A 20,614-nucleotide genomic window follows, 5' to 3' on the forward strand; every position below is an offset into this window, starting at 1 on the left:
GCCCTTCTGGCCTCCCCTAAAAGTAACTATAATCCTTCTTCTCTTCTCCTACTGCCGCTTAGAAGCATAGCCTGCATGCTCATCTTCCATATCTCCCCCATATATTCTCAGGAAATACTATCCATTTTCCTCTTTATACCATATCATACAAGAACTTTTAGTTGACTGAAGTACATACACCTGCATATTAACATCACAAAGTGAGTGCCCTGGGGGGGAAGCCTTCCTATTTTTAGATGTACATGTAGTTCAACATGCATCATTTTAAAAGAAAGCATTCCTTCCTTTGTCTGTGCAAGAATGGGGAATACTGTTTAAGCTGTATAAAAGCCTCAGCTTTTATAAACTTGTATATCAAGATAGCTACCTGACAGAGTTGATTCTTAGGCTTCATGCAGCACAGTCCAATCTTGCACTTGAGCAGGCAGACCAGGAGGCCTGTGCTGTATCCAGTGCAAGATAGGACCCCAAAGTGGCTCAGCTGGAGGTAAGGGGAAACTCTTCTCCTTACCCCTGGATAAGTCACTGTAGCCTCAGTGGTCTCCTTGGACTTGTGCCACCTCCGGAGATGACATAAGTTCCAGGAGAGTGGAGCAACTTGAAGCTACTTCACAGTGCTCAGGGAACAGGGTTGGGATCAGGCATAACAGCTGGGTCCCAGACCTGCCTCCTACTGCCTTCCCTGGGACTGCCTGCCCCAGAATGCCTCCCTCCCACAATTCCTGTGTTGACCAGGCTTGGCCAATGCAACCTACCTTCTGCAAGCTGCCATGGAGCCTGGATGCAGCCTCTGTGCTCCAGCGCACCTCTGTGTGCTGCCACAGCTTGCTCCCAAGGATGTGCAAATAGGATTGCACCCTAAATGGGTTCTAATTGACAATTACTCCAATTAATGTTCAGAAACTTGCCTAAAATGGTCACATTTATTCACTGCTGTTATGGTTGCTGATGGGTCTCCATTGCTCTCTCTCTCTCTCTCTCTCTCTATCCAGGGGAGCCTCTTCATGAAAGCCAAACCTTCCGTGACCCCAGGCAACATGCTTTGGGCCCTTGGCCTCTTGAAGCATTGAGGCTAGTGGAGCATGCAAGGCACCCAAGGATTTGGAAAGCTTACTTCAGGAGTTTGCGCCTATTTGTTGCTTTCCGAGAAGAAAATGAATTGCCCTCCATCTGGCCTATTCCAGCAAGCCAGATCAGAGGTTTCTTGGTGTATCTTGAACATCAGGACATGTCTTCACCTAAGATTCTCATGAACTTATCAGGGCTTTCGTATATCTCCCGGATGTTCAATTTTCAGGACCCCCTTCAGGACTCCTTGACTTCTTGTTTGGTGCAAGGCTTGCAATGGCAAAGACAACCCGAAATGGAAAACTGGCGTCCAGTAACCATAGAAATGCTGCGATGTCTTGTGGGGACAGTTGAAACAGTGTGCAGCAATTTCTATGAGCGTCTGCTCTTTCGTGCAGTGTTCATCTTGGCTTTCTTTGGAGCACTGAGGCCAGAGGAGATTGTAGCAGAGGATTGTACTAGACCAAATCCAGACCTCCTTCAGTTAAGTGACTTTAATATTTTGGACGACATCCTTGGTATTCATCGACGCGTATTGGACAGATCTGTTGTTCACCTGAGACTGTCAAGGGAGTCCTGGGTATGCCCTGTTTTGGCCTTCCATAATTTCTTGGCAGTAAGGCCACGAAGCGAAGGTCCTTTCTTCATATATGGCAACAGTCAGCTCTTGTCCAAGGAACGCTTCTTAGCAGTCTTTTATTCAGCCCTGCAGTTACTTGGTATCCCACCACAGCAGTACAATGTTCACTCTTTCTGGATGGGATCTGTTGTATCTGCAGTGAGGTATAGATTCCCTCGGGAAGTGATACTTCGTCTGGTGAGATGGCCACATCAGAGCAGTCCAAACAGCCATGATAGTTAGCTCTGAGACAAGCCAGATTTTTAGCTTTGCTTTTTAATAGAACAATTTTTATAAACCTGTAAAGACAGTCAAATATTTGTAAGTTTGTGTTTTATTTCTTTTTTACTCTTGTGCACTGAGACTGAATGCCTCAGGGATAGAAATGCTTACATTTGGAAAACTGATGTGACCTGTAATATCCCACAGATTCAGTGTTGCATTAAGGTTTGTCTTGTTTTTATTTTAATTTTGTGATGTTAATACTGTATGTTGCCTTGATTGCTCTTACCAAGAGAAAATCGGGCCATAAATTTTTTAAATAAAACATCTGCTCAGAATAAGCAGTGTGGGGGACAGGCAGGGTATAAATGCATTAAATGTAGATCTTCTGAATTTATGGTGGGAACATAATGCCTTAGGTCCTGGTTCTTATTTTATTTCTGTTTACACATCTTCTTGGAGAATATGTACCAACATTTACAATAAAGTCTTTTACAGAATGAACCTTAAGCGGCTTGTGTTATAGCTCTGTTTTCAAACTTCTGTCAAACCAGAGGAGGTTTTCCTGTAGCTTCTGCTTCCTCGTGATAATCTAGCAACTCATTCCTTGCCAACTCCTAGAAGTTTCACATTTTCCACCATTTTTTGGAAACACAATGGGTCATTGGTGTTGGTGTTAATGTGGGATTAGACTGCCATCATATCCAGGTGGGGGTTCTAGCTTACAGCTTGCTAGGGTGGATGTACTTATCACTCAAGTTTCTGTTTCCTCACTGGAGGGAAACAGAGGCTCAACAGCCACCTGCTGGGAATTCCCTAGGAGCAGTTTTGCTACAGGCAGGGGGTTGGACTAGATCAGGGGTGCTCAAACTTTCAACTTTAGGGATGCTGGGTCTTTAACAAGTGTATAGAAGAGAGAATTTCAGCAGGTGCAACTTGTCATCCCACAGATGACAAGCTGCACCTGCTGAAATTCTCTCTTCTATTTCACCTGCTGAAATTCTCTCTTCTATTTCAGCAGGTGCAGCTTGTCATCTGTGGGATGACAAGTTGCACCTGCTGAAATTCTCTCTTCTATCCACTTGTTAAAGGTCCAGCATCCCTAAAGTAGAAAGTTTGAGCACCCCTGGACTAGATGATCTTGTGGACGCCTTCCAAATCCAATTCTTTCAGATTGGCTTATAAAATATATTTATTTGATCACTCCTTGTAGTTTAAAATGAACACTAAACTACCTCCACCTAGTCATTAAATACATTTGTACACCTTTTAGGGTTGAGCTGAAAAAGTAAGAAGGAAGTCTGAAGAGGTGGTGGCTTTTTGCTCCCCTTCAGCTATGGCCTATCCTCAAGATTTGCTTAGAAGCAGATTCCACTGGGGTTTCTTTTTCCTTTAGTAGAGCTCACTTTCCTATACACATTTGGAACTGAAAGCTAAGGCTAGTATCCTACTCACACTTGCCCTGAAAGTAAATGTGCATAGGGGTCTTCCTAATCAGTTTTTTAAAAACAATGATTTTGATTTCTATCAGTTTGGAAACGGGATATTCATGGCATTAAGATTAAAAATATTTCTCTTCACTACACAGAGGTTTGCTTTCCCTTTTTTAGAAAGAAAAATATTTCTTCTGCTGTGTTAGACAGTATGACCAGCCCCAATTTTTTTCACTATATTATGGGGTCAAGGAGATTCCTCCACCATGAATTCCAAGCAGCATTACACATCTCCTGCTCCAGGTGCGCTGGCACACTTCTCTTTGGGATTGGGGCTATACTACAAAAAAATGTTATAGGTCACTTATTCTACTACTGCACTTGAAACTGCCAGTTTGGCAGCAAAATGAGGCTATCCACAGACCAGTTAGTGATTTCTGCCTATATCCTGGTCCTGAGCTGCCCCCCAGGCTGACCCACTGGAAGCCAAAAGGGCTGTGAAAAAAAGAATGGAAAAAAACAGGACTTCTATCCTAATTACCCCTCAATGAGTAGAACATAAGGAGGGCAAATTTCCCAAAGGGACAAATCTTATCCAACTTTCCAGCACCAATTCAGCTATGCCAACAAGGTTGTGCACTGCATACTGTGGTGGGGAGACAGTTTTGGAAACTTTCTCAAGATAAGGGAACATTTGTTCCCTTACCTTGCAGCTGCATTGGCACTGTAAAGTTGGATAGGATTGAGTCCTCAGAAGAAAGTCTGGAATTAGGATTTGGGGAAGCATCTGTGAGGGGTACTTCCTCTGGTCCACTTAGTTCCCCATAAACCACAGAGAGGTGGATACAAATATATCCTGTCCCCACACATACACATAGCATTATCTAGTTCAGGGGTCTCCAAACCCTGGCCCAGGGGCTAGATGCGGCCCACAACAAGCCTCTTTACAGCCTGCAGCCAACCTCTTGTCCCATGAAAGCCTCTGGCCCACTCAACTGAACATAACCAGAACTGTGTTCTGATTGTATCTGGAGGGTGTTCTGAGGGCCAGAGAGGTTGAATGAATGAGTCCATTCATTTATTCACTCATCTAAGTTCCAGCTCTAATTTATTTATATGTATATATTGGCAACCTTCAGTCTCGAAAGACTATGGTATCGCGCTCTGAGAGGTGGTTCTGGCACAGCGTCTAGTGTGGCTGAAAAGGCCAATCCGGGAGTGACAATCCCTTCCACACCGGGAGCAAGTGCAGTCTGTCCCTGGTCTGTCTCCCTGGCTATGGGCCTTCCTTCTTTGCCTCTTAGCCTCAGACTGTTGGCCAAGTGTCTCTTCAAACTGGGAAAGGCCATGCTGCACAGCCTGCCTCCCAGCGGGCCGCTCAGAGGCCAGGGTTTCCCACTTGTTTAGGTCCATCCCTAAGGCCTTCGGATCCCTCTTGCAGATGTCCTTGTATCGCAGCTGTGGTCTACCTGTAGGGCGCTTTCCTTGCACGAGTTCTCCATAGAGGAGATCCTTTGGGATCCGGCCATCATCCAGTCTCACGACATGACCAAGCCAACGCAGGCGTCTCTGTTTCAGCAGTGAATACATGCTAGGGATTCCAGCACGTTCCAGGACTGTGTTGTTTGGAACTTTGTCCTGCCAGGTGATGCCGAGGATGCGTTGGAGGCAGCGCATGTGGAAAGCGCTCAGTTTCCTCTCCTGTTGTGAGCGAAGAGTCCATGACTCGCTGCAGTACAGAAGTGTACTCAGGACGCAAGCTCTGTAGACCTGGATCTTGGTATGTTCCGTCAGCTTCTTGTTGGACCAGACTCTCTTTGTGAGTCTGGAAAACATGGTAGCTGCTTTACCAATGCGTTTGTTTAGCTCGGTATCGAGAGAAAGAGTGTCAGAGATCGTTGAGCCAAGGTACACAAAGTCATGGACAACCTCCAGTTCATGCTCAGAGATTGTAATGCAGGGAGGTGAGTCCACATCCTGAACCATGACCTGTGTTTTCTTCAGGCTAATTGTCAGTCCAAAATCTTGGCAGGCCTTGCTAAAACGATCCATGAGCTGCTGGAGATCTTTGGCAGAGTGGGTAGTGACAGCTGCATCGTCGGCAAAGAGGAAGTCACGCAGACATTTCAGCTGGACTTTGGATTTTGCTCTCAGTCTGGAGAGGTTGAAGAGCTTTCTGTCTGATCTGGTCCGGAGATAGATGCCTTCTGTTGCAGTTCCAAAGGCCTGCTTCAGCAGGACAGCGAAGAAAATCCCAAACAAGGTTGGTGCAAGAACACAGCCCTGCTTCACTCCGCTTCGGATGGCAAAAGGGTCTGATGTGGAGCCATCGAAGACAACAGTGCCCTTCATGTCCTTGTGGAAGGATCTGATGATGCTGAGGAGCCTGGGTGGACATCCAATCTTGGGGAGAATCTTGAAGAGGCCGTCTCTGCTGACCAGGTCGAAAGCCTTTGTGAGATCTATGAAGGCTATAAAGAATGGCTGTCGTTGTTCCCTGCATTTCTCCTGCAGTTGTCTAAGGGAGAATACCATATCAGTGGTGGACCTGTTGGCTCGGAATCCACACTGCGATTCTGGATAGATGCTCTAAAGAGGCTCCAGGTACTTGCAGAGAGCGTCTAATTTATTTATATTTTATATTTAAATTGTTTTTCTGGCCCTCCACACCATGCCAGATATTTGATGCGGCCCTCTGGCCAAAAAGGTTAGAGACCCCTGATCTAGTTGAAGAGCAAGGTGAGGTTTGGGCCTAGGCAAGTTGAAAGGTGCTCAACAGAACTGCAAGGCAGTTGTGCTGTGGGGCTGAAGTTCCAGCCTAGGTGAGCAGGCAGCTACTTTAATTCTGCTCACCAGTTTCAGAGAAGCATCTTCAGGCTACTGCAATGTAGTCAGAGGGAGAGGAAGTCCCAATTGTGCACTCCCACTATTTCTTGAGATCCCCCCCACCTTGTTACTTTTAACACTGACGTTGATATACTGGGCAACCAGTATAGCAGCAAAACCATGTCACCCAGAGAGAAGCAAGTGGTGCCATGAGATACCCTGGTATGTAGAAAAATATTGGAGGGGCAAAACCCTGAAGAGAGAATAGAGAGGGCACTGCTCATGCTGCCTTGAAAACCAGGACCTAATGTGGGGGAGAAAATCAGGGGCAGGGAAAGCACAACTATGGGGCTTGGCCTGTTACTTACCACCAGCCTGCAGAATGGAGTCTGCTAGCCTTTGCCTGAGTCTTGGTTTTGCAGAACTCAGCAAGCAAGACCTTCCTTATAAAGACTCCCAGGCACCCTATTTTTTCTTAAAGGGGCAGGGAAGGGAATTACCATCCTCTTGCTAACTTTCACCCACAAAGAAGCATGCATGCTTCTAAGGAAACCCACTGATGAATCAAGATGTGGGATGGGGCAGGACAGAGACCTTCACACTCTCCAGTGAGCTAGCATGCCAGTGCCTGAGCAGAGTGAGCAGGCATAGTTTGGCCTAGGTCAGGGGTCTTCAACCTTTTTTGTGCCATGACCCAAATAAACACATAAAGATATGAAGCATGTGATTGGGGACTCATTGCCAATCCCGCCCTCTCCCACAACCTGATCTGCATACATCGACAGACACCCCTGCCCCCACCTTCCCCATTGCTCCCTACCTCTTGTGTCTTCACAACAACCCTGTGAGGTAGCAGCCTCAGCAGGGCTGTCCTTAGGAGCTGCAAGGCAAGACAGCAAGAAGATTATATAATCCTATACATGATTATATCCAGAACTCAGTTTTGATGAGGCAGCACCATTATGGGATTGGACCCAAACCCTCTCTTGCACAGGCTTGCTTAACTGAGCTGTTGCTGCTGGTGTGCTTCCTGTAACTCTTTTCTCTTTAGAGGCAAGCACTTTTGCTACTGCTTTTGTACTCACCCAGCCTGTGTGGCAATTTAGGGCCCAATCCTATCCAATTTTCCAGTGCTGGTGCAACCTTTCCAATGGGGCATGCACTGCATCCTGTGATGGGGAGGGAGTCATACAGACTTCCTTAAGGTATGGGAACATTTTTTCCCTTACCATGTGGTTGCATTGAGGCTGCTGGACAATTAATTAGAATTGGGCCCTTAGTATTGGTTCATGAAGGTTAGATGCCAGTGTATTTGTAACACTTCTTGCTTTTGTTTATTCTGAATACCCATTATGTCGCAGGTTCCCTTCCCTCTCAGGAAAACCTTAGCATCTCCACTCCGAAGTAAGTCCCATTGAGATTTACTCCCAGGAAAGTGTGAATAGGATTACAGCCTCAGTCCCACATGTGTCTCCCTGCGGAGCCAGCTTTAGGAGCTGCAGGGCCCAATTGGAAACATTTTTTTGCAGGGCCCCAGCTTCACACCCAAGGTCTGTAGAATCTTAGAGAGACAGAAATAAAATTTGAATATAAAATGGCATACAAGTAGACAAACAAAATGTGTAGATTACCTTTGAAAAGTAAGTAGATCCAAAACCTCTTGTTTTAGTGTTTGTAAAATGATCTAGTAAAAATATTTTTTTATTTTGACCCTAGTGTGGGAGGCCCCCAACTGGGAGCAATTGGTCCAATTGGCTTAAAACTGACCCTGTCTCCCCCTCTTCATTTTTAGTGAGTCATGCCATTGAAATCCATGATGTATATCGGGGTGGCCAACCTTTCAGCCTAGGGCTCCTGTATCTTTAACAATGATGTGGGAGAGCAAATTTCAGCTGGTGCAACTTGTTATATCACAGATGACAAGTTGCACCTGCTGAAATTCCCTCCTCTACACCATTGTTAAAGATCTAGGAGCCCCAACATTAAAAGTTTGGCCACTCCTAGTGTATACTGAAATGGTCCATTCTTAAAGGTAAACATGAATAAAACAGGTACAGTGGAGAATTTTATTTATTTTTTAAAAAGCATTTATATACCCTGCCTTTCCCAAAGCTCAAGACAGCTTACAAAACTTAATACATAAAACACAGTTTAAAGTTATAAAATAAATAGAATCTAAATGGAATTCCATTATGGAATTCTGTTGCTGCTTTTCTTATTATTCTTGCTTTAAGAACATAAGAACATAAGAACAGCCCCACTGGATCAGGCCATAGGCCCATCTAGTCCAGCTCCCTGTATCTCACAGCGGCCCACCAAATGCCCCAGGGAGCACACCAGATAACAAGAGACCTCATCCTGGTGCTCTCCCCTACATCTGGCATTCTGACTTAACCCATTCCTAAAATCAGGAGGTTGCGCATACACATCATGGCTTGTACCCCATAATGGATTTTTCCTCCAGAAACTTGTCCAATCCCCTTTTAAAGGCATCTAGGCTAGACGCCAGCACCACATCCTGTGGCAAGGAGTTCCACAGACCGACCACGCGCTGAGTAAAGAAATATTTTCTTTTGTCTGTCCTAACCCGCCCAACACTCAATTTTAGTGGATGTCCCCTGGTTCTGGTATTATGTGAGAGTGTAAAGAGCATCTCCCTATCCACTCTGTCCATCCCCTGCATAATTTTGTATGTCTCAATCATGTCCCCCCTCAAGCGTCTCTTTTCTAGGCTGAAGAGGCCCAAACGCCGTAGCCTTTCCTCATAAGGAAGGTGCCCCAGCCCCGTAATCATCTTAGTCGCTCTCTTTTGCACCTTTTCCATTTCCACTATGTCTTTTTTGAGATGCGGCGACCAGAACTGGACACAATACTCCAGGTGTGGCCTTACCATAGATTTGTACAACGGCATTATAATACTAACCGTTTTGTTCTCAATACCCTTCCTAATGATCCCAAGCATAGAATTGGCCTTCTTCACTGCCGCCGCACATTGGGTCGACACTTTCATCGACCTGTCCACCACCACCCCAAGATCTCTCTCCTGATCTGTCACAGACAGCTCAGAACCCATTTCTGAGAACCCATTTCTCAGAACCCAAGCTTTACAAGTTTGTTGATAAGAAATGTGACACTACAAACATGAAGGGCTTCTACCAGGACTATCACACTGTGGTATCCCTTTGCTGTGCCACTCACCAGGTAGTTCTCAAGTTACCAGATACATACCTGCTCAGCAAAGCAGAGGAAGACTGGCAAGTTGCAGCTCCTGAAGACACAGGCTGGCCATTGCTGCAGAGACAATACTCTGAAGTACAACACTTTGCTCTTTCTACTGCTTTGAGAGCTGCCTGAATTTTTTTTTCCTCTCTTGCTACACCCACAGGACCAACATTTCTCCATGATGAATGGTGCTTGGACTTTTAGCATCTCTTGTCTCTCTTTGTTTTTCACAGCTAGGATGTTTCATGGTAAGAGAGTTTCTCCACAGCAGGATGTGTGAAGCAGGGTGGATGGAGACTTTAAATATTATAAATTTAACCACCATGTCTTCATCTAAGGAGCCTGGTAGTTGTTGTTTTGGGAGCTACTGAAGATTTTATATTAATCCCAACCCTTTTATAGGATTCCAGTTCCAGGAGCCCTTGGGACTGGGCTTTTCACAACAGAGAAAAGGGTTTAAACCTGGTGAATTTGTGGTCTAGATATGCTCTCTTGTTCAGTAAAGTATCCCTCTCATTCATGTTATAGCTTCACCCAAGCCTGCCTTCTTTATGTGCTGTATACTGCTGCAAATATTTTAATCAGCTCACATAGCTCTGTAGTAATGACAAAACATTATGTCCTGCAAATGCATGCATGTAGTGTGGTGACCAGCAAAGAATTACAGATTCCTGTAATAACTTGGGAATCCAAACAGCAGTGCAGTCCTAGGCATGGCTATTCATAAATAAGTCCAGTTGTCTTCATTGGGGCTTACTCTGAGGAAACTATGTATAGGATTGCAGCCTAAGTATACAATCAATACTGTTTCTTAAGTAGGTGAAAATGGAATGGTTCTGTTTTATACAGGTTCTGAGGCAGCACAAGGAAAATATGCTCAGATGCTCTTTAATGAACTTTTTGAAGACTATTCAAATGCTCTTAGACCAGTAGAAGACACAGACATGGTGCTGAATGTCACCCTTCAGATCACACTTTTCCAAATTAAAGATATGGTAAGTATAAGAATGCCCATATTCTAAAGGTGGACTTGTCCCATATATTGTTTGCTAACTTTCAGTTGCATAAAAGTGGCATTTGTAAATTTCTGTTTTTCAAATGTAATGGCTGCATGTTTTACTTCAAGTAACAGATCAGAATGCATTTTGCATACTGCCTTGAGCTTCTTGGGCATTGCAATATTAATAATAATATATTTCCCTATTATAACTTCAATAATATCTTCTGTTTTCCAATTACTCAATATCTGACCTAAACACTTTATGCCAGTGGCTCCCAAACTGGTGGGTCATGTCCCACCAGGGGAACTTGAAGCAGGGCATTCTCCCTTAAGGGGAGTGGCCCTGCAGGAATGGCAGTGATTGTGCTGCAGTGATTATGGCACCACCATGACCAAGGAGCTTTTGCACTTTCCTGGGGGCAGGGCTGGCCTTTTGCAGGGTCCTGGCGGTTCACAGCCCCCTTTGAGGGCCTCCACACTGCAGTAAACAGATCCAGAAGCCACTTCAGGTTTTCAGTTGGAAACTTACCTGGTTCCCAACTCCCCTGTTGGAGTTTTGGAAACTGCTTTAGGGCCCAGTCCTATCCAGATTTCCATTGCTGGTGCAGCAGTGCCAATGGGGCATGCACTGCTCCCTGTGGTGGGGAGACAGTCATGGAGGCCTCCTCAAGGCAAAGGAATGTTTGTTCCATTATCTCGGGGCTGCATTGTGGCTGCATCAGTGCTGGAAGGTCAGATAGGACTGGGCCCTTATGCAATTATTGATTACACAGTGAAGTTCTAGTTGAACTATAGGTGTGTTAATTTCTTTTTGTCATATGATTAATTACATCAGGCTTTGTCTGCAATCCTATATGCACTTTCCTGAAAGTAGGCCCCATTCAACACAATGGAACAATCTTCTGAGGAGGAGGAGGAGTAGTAGTAGTAGTAGTAGTAGTAGTAGTAAGGTATTTATATACCGCCTTTCTGGTCATCGGATTACTCCTCTGACTTTATTCAAGGCAGTTTACATAGGCAGGTGTTTCTAAATCCCTCAAGGGGATTTTGACAATCATAAAGGTTCTCTCTTTCAAGAACCAACAACATTTCAGAATGGATCTTCCTGATTTGGTCTCACTTCTGGCCTCCAGTTCTCCCACGCAGGCTGACAAGCAGCTCCATCTCTCACATGGAGGGCAACCAAGACGCTTCTTGCTCACACCAAGAGCAGGTGGAATCACTCAGCTCGGCTTGTCAGCTGCTTCAGGGTCTCGCCATTCTCAGCCGTTCAAGGAGCTGCCGGTGTCCTCGAACTGGCGACCTTCTGATGTAATCTTCGGGCTAACAGAGGCTCTACCCTCTAGACCTGACCTCCTGCCCATGCAGGAGTAAACATGCATAGGATTGTGCTCCTTGGCACATCAGTTCTAAACACATTGATCTCTCTCACACCCACACCCACACACACCCCTTCCCTGTAGTGCAATCTGGGGAAAATGTGAATATTCTAACCACGTCCATAAGACTTACTGGATGGGTCTTTCACACTGAAGCTGGGCTCACTTTTCTCACTCACTTTAATACACCATGGGGAAGCAGCTTTCATGCCAGTGTGTGTGAGTGAAGGGAGCTTAGTCATGCCTACTGTTAATAATAATAATAATAATAATAATAATAATAATAATAATAATAATAATAAATAAATCCTATTAAAATTAATGGGTCAGGTTTGTGGCAATTAATATATGACCTATCTGAGAATTGTCTACTCTGCGTTGGTTCTCCAAGCTCTCAGGCAGTGCGCTTTCCAAGCCCTGCTACTTGAGATCCTTTTAACTGGAGATGCCAGCTATTTAAAAGGGCACCATCTGCATGCCAAGCATGTGCTCTGCCACTCCATGATGCATACATTATGTGTATAATGCATCCAGTAGCATAGCTAATGATTGTGTAGCCCGGTGCCAAGCTCAAAATGTTGCCCCAGAAGTGATGTCACAACTGGGCTTTTTAAAAAGTGAAAATTGGGAGGAACCCACCTGCTCCCCCAAGCAGCTCGCCACCCACTTGCTCTGCTGCCTCCCCCCAGTCAGTGGCATAGCTAAGGCAGCTATCTGCTACCTGGGGTCAAAGAACATTTGTAACCCCCCCAGCAAAATCAAATTTAATAAATTAAATAAATAGAAGTGTGCCCCTGGGTGAAGAGGGATGGTTATTCTCCCCTTGCTAAATATAAGAGGGGCACCACTTGAAAAAGTGCCTTTTTACCCAGTTAGCAGGGGTAACTGTATTATGATACATGGAAATGAGAGCTGATTCATATTAATTCCTCATTGGTTTCATGCTGTATCATGATAATATGTCAATAATATGTGAGTACCATAATAACATGCCATTGGCTCTGAGAATAATCAGTCTCATAGGTCAGTTTTGAATTAAGAAAATCTACTTTTTGTTATGTTTCTTCTGGTTAATTTGCCACAACTTTTGATAGAATACAGATGTTCCAATGCAGTTTGTTTCATTGCATTCAGCATTAAATTACCTTTCCAATGATATATAACATGATGGAACACATAACAAGATTTTCACAATTTTGGTCACTAATGTCAAGTTCAGCTTGTTGCCCCCCTAAAGCTTGATGCCCAGTGCAACTGCTACCCCTGCACCCCGTTAGCTACACCACTGAATGCATCCATTCAACAACTATGTGGTTGCAAATTCATGTTTTATACGGGTGGACATGGAAGAGAATTAGGACTGACTGCAGCTTCCTACCATGCTTATGCAGGGTGGCAAGCTGCCATCTAGAATCATGTAATGCATAAAACACAATCCATAATCCTGTTATGAAGCTGATAACAATTTAAGGCTTCTCCCCCCCCCCTTTGAGTCAGCTCTCATTGTTGCCGCAGACCAACATATTCTCTTTTAGAATGACTACATTTTTGAAAAATGCTCTGTGTCTTGATTACAGACACATTTAGACCCACTGTCCTATTGCAGGATGAGAGAAACCAAATTTTGACAGCCTACTTATGGATTCGACAGACTTGGTATGATGCCTATCTAAAGTGGGAAAAAGATAAATATGATGGGCTGGATTCTATCCGGATCCCCAGCAATCTTGTATGGAGACCAGACATTGTCCTTTACAACAAGTAAGTCTGGCTGAAAAAAAAGGTTACCTGGAAATGGGTAAGCAAGAAACATTGATTGTCTGTGAGTGCCCTCTCACCAGCCTCCCTCAACAATGTTCAAACTGGGATATGGTGAACTTTGGGGGAAAAGGAGGTCTATGGATAGTAGGGCAGCAATCCTAATAGCACCACACCCCAATCTCCAATTATTTGCCCAGCACTTTTGTATGCATACTGATTAGGAAGGGAGATGGAATTTGATGAAAGCCTTGCAGTAAAGATCAAACCATCCCTAACCATACTTGATCTAACAACAATAGAAAGAGGATGGATTAACTGTGGCAGGTTCAAATAATTTTTCAGGGGAAAGTCAGTTGCAAAATATCACAAGTGCCAGGGCAGTGCCATACCCAGATTAAAAGTCACTCAAGGATGGATCTGGCAGCCTATGGCATCCAGAAGCACTTGAAATGGCAGAGCAAACTCTGTTTCACAAAACTTTTTTTTCCCCTAATGGAATTTCAAAGTGAATCATCAGACAACTAGATACAACAAAAAATGTGCCCCTGCAGTTCAGCCTTTTGGTTTTCAGTTTTTGTTTTTGAAAAAGTAGGAGATGCAGGGGAACCCAGTTCAGATCAAGACTATAGCACAGGGGCAGGGGGTGTTTTCACTCTTTCCTCCCATGCTGTTTTTCTAACACAATTTGCACATGAAGTTGCTCTTTCTTTCCAGAAGGAAAAACCATATGGGTGAAAATAATGGCTTCCCTCCTAAGATAAGCAGCACCTTTGAGGGAGGATTTTCATTGGGAAATGGTGTGGGGGGAGAAGGGTTCACTCCTCTTTCCCCCCCCCCATTCTGCAGTCCAGATTGCCTCCCCCGTAACTGCTTTGCCAGCTTAGAGAAAACAGAAACAAAATACTTTCTGGCTGTCAGGGGCTTTTGCTGCAGTTGGGTTTGTAATGACAATGTTAAGTCTATGTTGGTTGGAATATTCATTCACATTACAAATGTCTATAGCAGACTTTCTGTTCCACTGAAAAAATTAACATATCAGACAACCAATCCTATGTAACTCCCTATGTGGCAATGCAGCTGCGTGGATGGATGTGCATTGTGTCCCACAGGGGTGTTTCAGGCCCTGGAAACCACCTCAGGGTAACAGAACAGATGTTCAGAACAGGTAAACCTGTGCTGGCCCACTGGGTCTGCTCAGACCTGTGTGGATCTGGGTTGGGAATTAAGGCTGGTGATAGGATATTGGTGATGCCACTGCCACCGAAACTACTCCCTTTTCAACCTCAATCCACCCCCGCCTTGTTCCTCCCCCTCTCCATCCCCTCCCCACCTCCTTTGCACCCCTTCCACTGACTTCCTGAGGCCAGAGAGTGTCTTCTATCTGCAGGCGTGCTTGGCACTTGTAACTTCCAGGACACGTTGAAAGGCATGTTGCATTTTGCAACCGTCATAAAGTACTTTACACTGCCAGAACACTCGTTCTGGTAATGTAAGGCCCTCTTAGGATTGGGCCATTAAACTATAGTACTTGTATAAAAATGCCCTATATTAACTAGGGGTTTTTGTTCAACATATAAGAAGGTTCGAACAAGGGGGACCTATTGAAGTGTTGCTAGTTTGATTTGTGTTTTTATGTTTTTAAATAGTTGTAAGTCTTTCTATTAATAGCCACCTTGAGGCAATTGTGTGAAGGTGGGATAAAAATTCAAAATAAATAAATGAAAATGGAGGGATTTTAACATGAAGGAGCATTCTGGACAGCTTGTAGGTTTGGTGTTCCCATCACAAGCCCCATTGAAGCAAGAGCTCTGTAAGCCTCATGTGGGACTGCCCTCAGTTTCTATGCTGCTGCAGCTTATCATTTGTGCGTGTGTGTGTTTCTTTAGGGCCGCTGATGATTTTTCTGAGCCAGTGAACACTAACATTGTACTGAGATATGATGGGAAAATCACTTGGGATGCTCCGGCTATAACTAAAAGCTCATGTGTGGTGGATGTCTCTTACTTCCCCTTCGACAACCAGCAATGCAATCTTACTTTTGGTTCGTGGACCTACAATGGCAATCAGGTAGACATATTCAATTCTTTAGACAGCGGCGATCTCTCAGACTTTATAGAAGATGTGGAATGGGAGCTTCATGGCATGCCAGCTGTCAAGAACGTGATAACCTATGGCTGCTGCTCTGAGCCTTATCCAGATGTTACATTCACCCTTATTTTGAAAAGGAAGTCGTCGTTTTACATATTTAACCTGCTGCTTCCTTGTCTGTTGATATCTTTTCTGGCTCCACTGGGATTCTACCTCCCAGCAGACTCTGGAGAAAAAGTGTCTCTAGGAGTTACTGTTCTGCTTGCCCTTACTGTGTTTCAGCTAATGGTCGCAGAGAGCATGCCGCCTTCTGAAAATGTCCCTTTGATTGGTAAGTACTTGTGCTCTTAGACGCTGTTTTCCAAATAGCAGTTGTGCTCTTGAAACTATCTGACCACAGGAAAGCTGTTGCTGATACTGCCTGCTAAGGAAGTCAGCTTTTTTATTCCTACTCAAAGTTTAGCTGTTTGAGCCAGTATGTTAGGAACCTTTAATGTAATCCTAAAAGGAGATACTGAAAAGAAGTCCAAACCTTAGGTTCTTGAATGACTGCAGTATCTAGGACACTTAACAAATGCAGTGTGCTTTTCCTTATATTGGATATTGTTTTGCCAAGTTCCCAGTCCAAGCTTCACCTAGAGACCTATGCCCACTTTAAGTTAATTAGTTAAGTTAAGTTAAGTTTAAGTTAATTAGCTCCCCTGTGTTCCCCAACAATGGTCCTAATTCTGCACTGCAGCACTGCTGGACCACACCATCAGGGTAGCTTGCCTTTTCAACCTGCAGAAGTCCTCCTTCCTCCTCTCCCTGCCAGCAGCTTCTCCAGCACACCACATAGGTTGTTGCTTCACCACAGCAACAACCTATTCCTCAGCAAGTCTTGGGAATGGTAGCCACACACCAATCTCCAGTGTCTCCAACAGTCCTCAGAAATCCATTCACCCATCTGTCCATTAGTTAGTCCAACAGCCAGTCCATTAGCTCATCAGTCTAGTAATCCGTCAGTTTAGTTCTCTCTGTCTCCTTCAAGCTCCTTCCTTCAACACCCACCAAACTCTCCCTTCTTCAGGTGTTGCTTTTATCCCTTTATGACCTGGTTGCCTCTAGTGGCTGCAGCTGTGTAGTGTACCCACTGCTAGTTAGAGCCCTGGGGTTAACCCTGTGCTTGCCTGCCAGAGCAAGGGGCCACTGTTGACGCCACATGCTATCTCCTCAAGGGATCTTGCACATTTCCATTACAGATATACAGTATTGTTGCAGAATTTAAGGCCCAATCCTATTTGGATGCTGCGCCAATGTTTCATGGGCAATAGTGCACTGTCGTATCCCAAGCTTTCCCAGCATGGCCGGGGGAGGAAGGGAGACAATGTAGCCTATGTCCTGTTGGCACAATAAATGGAAGATTCTGTTGAATTAAAAGAAAATTTTGCCTTTTGAAACAGAATCTCCTTGAGATTCCAATGGAGATAAAATACTGCATCAGGATCAATGTCCAGTAAATTCAATGATAATGGCAAATTCAGTGCTAGCCATTGAAATACCCAAGTAGCTGTAATCATCATGGTAATTTTGGCTTACCATTGTTATGATGTGATTTTTATTGTGTTTGTTCTTTTTTAATTATTTTTTTTTGCATTGTAGGTAAATATTACATTGCTACCATGACAATGATCACAGCATCTACTGCACTGACAATCATTATAATGAATATCCATTACTGTGGCTCAGGAGCCAAGCCTGTCCCGCAATGGGCAAGGGTGGTCATTTTGGACTACATGTCCAAGATCTTCTTTGTTTACGACGTTGGCGAAAGCTGCACAAGTTCACAACACATGAAAGAACAACACCCAAAGCTAAAAGAAATTGATACGTGTCCAAAAGAGCAAGACAGATTTGAAGGAGCAAGGAGACCACTTGTGAAGATGAGAAGCAATGACAGTGACCTCCAAAAGAAGCTGCCTGGAGACATGAGTGATGGATATGGAGTCCAGTGTGAAAATGCAAGGGACGTTAGCTGCTGCTCCTGTTACAGAATCCTGATCAAGAATATTGAATATATCGCTAGTTGTGTGAGACGCCAGAGGGCAAATCATGCAAAAGGGGTGGAGTGGAAAAAGGTAGCAAAAGTCATGGACAGATTCTTCATGTGGATTTTTTTTATTATGGTCTTTTTCATGAGTGTTTTGATAATTGGCAAAGCACTTTAATCGCCAGTATAGCCAGCACCACTGCTGAATTACATCCTCCCAAAATGCTATACCAAAACCCCTTAGCTCAGGAATTGAATTTTTTTTTTTTTCCTGAGAATCTCAATCCAATCCTCTCCATGTTTACTACTGTGGGCAGAGCATGTATATTTAGAATTGGTGTTTATGATTCAAAGCAACTTTGACTTGGAAATAAACTGAGCTGTTCAAAGTTGCTTTGAATCATAAACAGGTTACTACTGAAAATCTCAATCCAATCCTCTCCATGTTTACTGGTAGTAAATTGTACTAGGAAAACTAAACAAATACCATATGTTTCAATTTCAAGCGAAGGACTACGGAATTGAAACATATGGTATTTGAAACATATGGTATTTGTTTAGTTTTCCTGCTACGATGGTACTCTGTAGTGCTGGTTTCCTCAACTACCTGAGGAGCCATGGCTCACAGTTTGGGAACCACTGATGTAGCAGATAGAATGCTAGGCTTGTTCTGGGAGGTTTCATGTTTAAAATTCTCACTGACCTCACTCTGTGGCTTTGTGTGAGTTACTGACTCTCATTCTAACCTGCCTCACAGACCTGCTGTGGTGATAATCCCATGTACATCAACCCTGTACTTTGTGGAAGGAGAATGGGGGTGGAGGGAGAGAGAGAGACATAAGGAAGACTCTGAAATACACGAACCAGTCTGTCTGGAAGCACACTCACCATAGTGTCACGCATACAGTTTTATTTTTAAAAAATCAGATACGATATAGTTGTTTGAATGAATAATAATGCGCACAATGTTTTTAAGTGAATAAACAAAAAAGACAAACAATCCACCAGAAGGTGCTGATCCTGTACATGTCTTTGGGTACTTGAGATTATCTTTTCTGAATAGATCCAACAGGGCAGAAGGCAAAAATGTTACTTAACTATATAAACAAGTTCATTGATAGTTGGAACAGGGCCAGTGTCTGAAGCTAGCAACTTTAGACTGCTGATCCTTTTCTGTACCATTGTCTTTGTAGGGTGGTGTTGCAGTTATTCTCTTGGAGCCCAGGTAGGAAGGAGCTCACAGAGGGTGTTTTGCTGATGGCCATTTGAAATCTGAAGCTGACTCTGATTAGGAAAAAAAATATAAGCTACGTCTCTGAACTCTGGCAATGTCCCAGCTAGAACCTGTTTGATCATTCCCCATAAAACTTGTGAACACTGGCACTGAAAAGAGGTAGTATTGGGAGTTCCAAATGCTGCGACATGGCAACGGGACTTAAATTAGAGGCCATGTCCAATCGCTCTACCATATATGATCATACCCCACATCCTGTTCATTGTGATACTCATGACAAACTCCTAGATTGATAACATCTCTGGGATAATATCTGTCGTTCTTGATACTTCTGTACAGTTAAGGTTTCTAAAGCAGAAGTAGGCATAATAAAAGAGCATTGTGTTTTGAAACAGACTCCTTGAATCTTTCTGGATTGAAGACCCACTTTTCAACTCAATCCACAATATGGAAACAAGTTTTAATTTTTGTCCAACTAGATTTGACTAGCTCTTTATCCTGTCCTCCTCCCACCCCTCCAACTCTTTTTTTTCTTTCATCTTTCTTATTTTCTCTCCAAAAGATGGTTGTGGCAATGCGCAAATAAGGCTGCAATCCTATGCACACTCACTGGGGTGTAAGATCCCTTGATTATAATGTGACTTTTGTGTAGACAAGCATAGGGTTGGGCTGTAATTCAACTTAGGTTAGGCTGAGACCATCTCTTCCCCTGCTATTAGCATATTTTATTTATTCCACTTGTGCCTTGAAGAATCTATAATATGCATCTAATCTGGATGCCTCTGTCTGCCCTTTGTAATCTGCCTAGACAGAAGCTAGAGACTGGTATCCACTTTATAATATGACATTAGCCGATTTCTGCCCAGCCCACAGGTGTACACATTTGATCCCTGTTGTATATATGCAATGTTGGACAGAAATGGCTTAACTGGATTCTGATTTCAATGTGCCATGCTCCAAAAACGCATATTGGCCCAAGTTAGAAAGGATATGCTAAGTGTACTCTTGAGCCAAGTGAATTGCCTTTTGTAGTTTTGGCAAACTGATATTCTAGAGCGACAAATGCAGGGTGACACTGAAAAGAGATCCCAGTCAAGAGGTCATGGAACAAAACCCATTTTCATAATTGTTGTAGATTATGGGGGCCATTGTGATGAGACTGTAATTTAAGCTGCTGTGGAATCCAAGCAGAAGGAAAACCATACTTTTGTAATTGCCATTCTTCCCCCAGCTGTGCACCCCAAAAACTCACTGGAGGAAGATGATCTGGATGATTGTGTAAATGATACATAGAATTCTTAATGACCGGTTTTGGCTTTTGTAACCGTATCAGGATTCTTATGAATAATGCAAGCCTCAAGGACCAAGCTCTAATGTTAAAGTAGCATACAGAAAAAGCATACAGTGAGTGTCAGTGTATCGATGACAAGGGGTTGTGAAATGGCCACTGCTTTCACCCATGAAGGGATATGGCCCTTGCAATAGCCATATTGCAGCTGGATCACAGATGCTTTAAGTGTGGGAGAAAAATAAAGCCGAACAGGCCTCCTGAACCATTAGTGATGCCATACCTGCACATGATTACAGTTTTCAGTTCCATGTTAATTGGTCTGGAAGACCCAACACCCCTTGTTTCCATACTTACAATAGCTGGTGGCAGTGGACTAGATCTACCAGGTCTTGTCCCACCAAGTTGCATGTAAACCGATTGGAAGAGTGGGGGATGGGAAGGG

The 20,614-nt window shown here is 43.9% G+C and overlaps 1 protein-coding gene across 1 annotated transcript; it reads left to right on the forward strand.

Annotated features, from left to right (window-relative positions):
- The first annotated feature begins 1,363 nt into the window (after window positions 1-1,363).
- On the forward strand, window positions 1,364-17,825 carry CHRNA9 (cholinergic receptor nicotinic alpha 9 subunit). The gene is made up of 5 exons (XM_066632918.1): window positions 1,364-1,787; window positions 10,240-10,385; window positions 13,376-13,530; window positions 15,417-15,949; window positions 17,260-17,825. The coding sequence occupies exons 1-5, from the start codon at window positions 1,364-1,366 to the stop codon at window positions 17,823-17,825; spliced, it is 1,824 nt and encodes a 607-aa protein (XP_066489015.1).
- Window positions 17,826-20,614: the final 2,789 nt, after the last annotated feature.

This window comes from Tiliqua scincoides, chromosome 6 (assembly GCF_035046505.1).
Source record: "Tiliqua scincoides isolate rTilSci1 chromosome 6, rTilSci1.hap2, whole genome shotgun sequence".
Lineage (NCBI taxonomy): Eukaryota > Metazoa > Chordata > Lepidosauria > Squamata > Scincidae > Tiliqua > Tiliqua scincoides.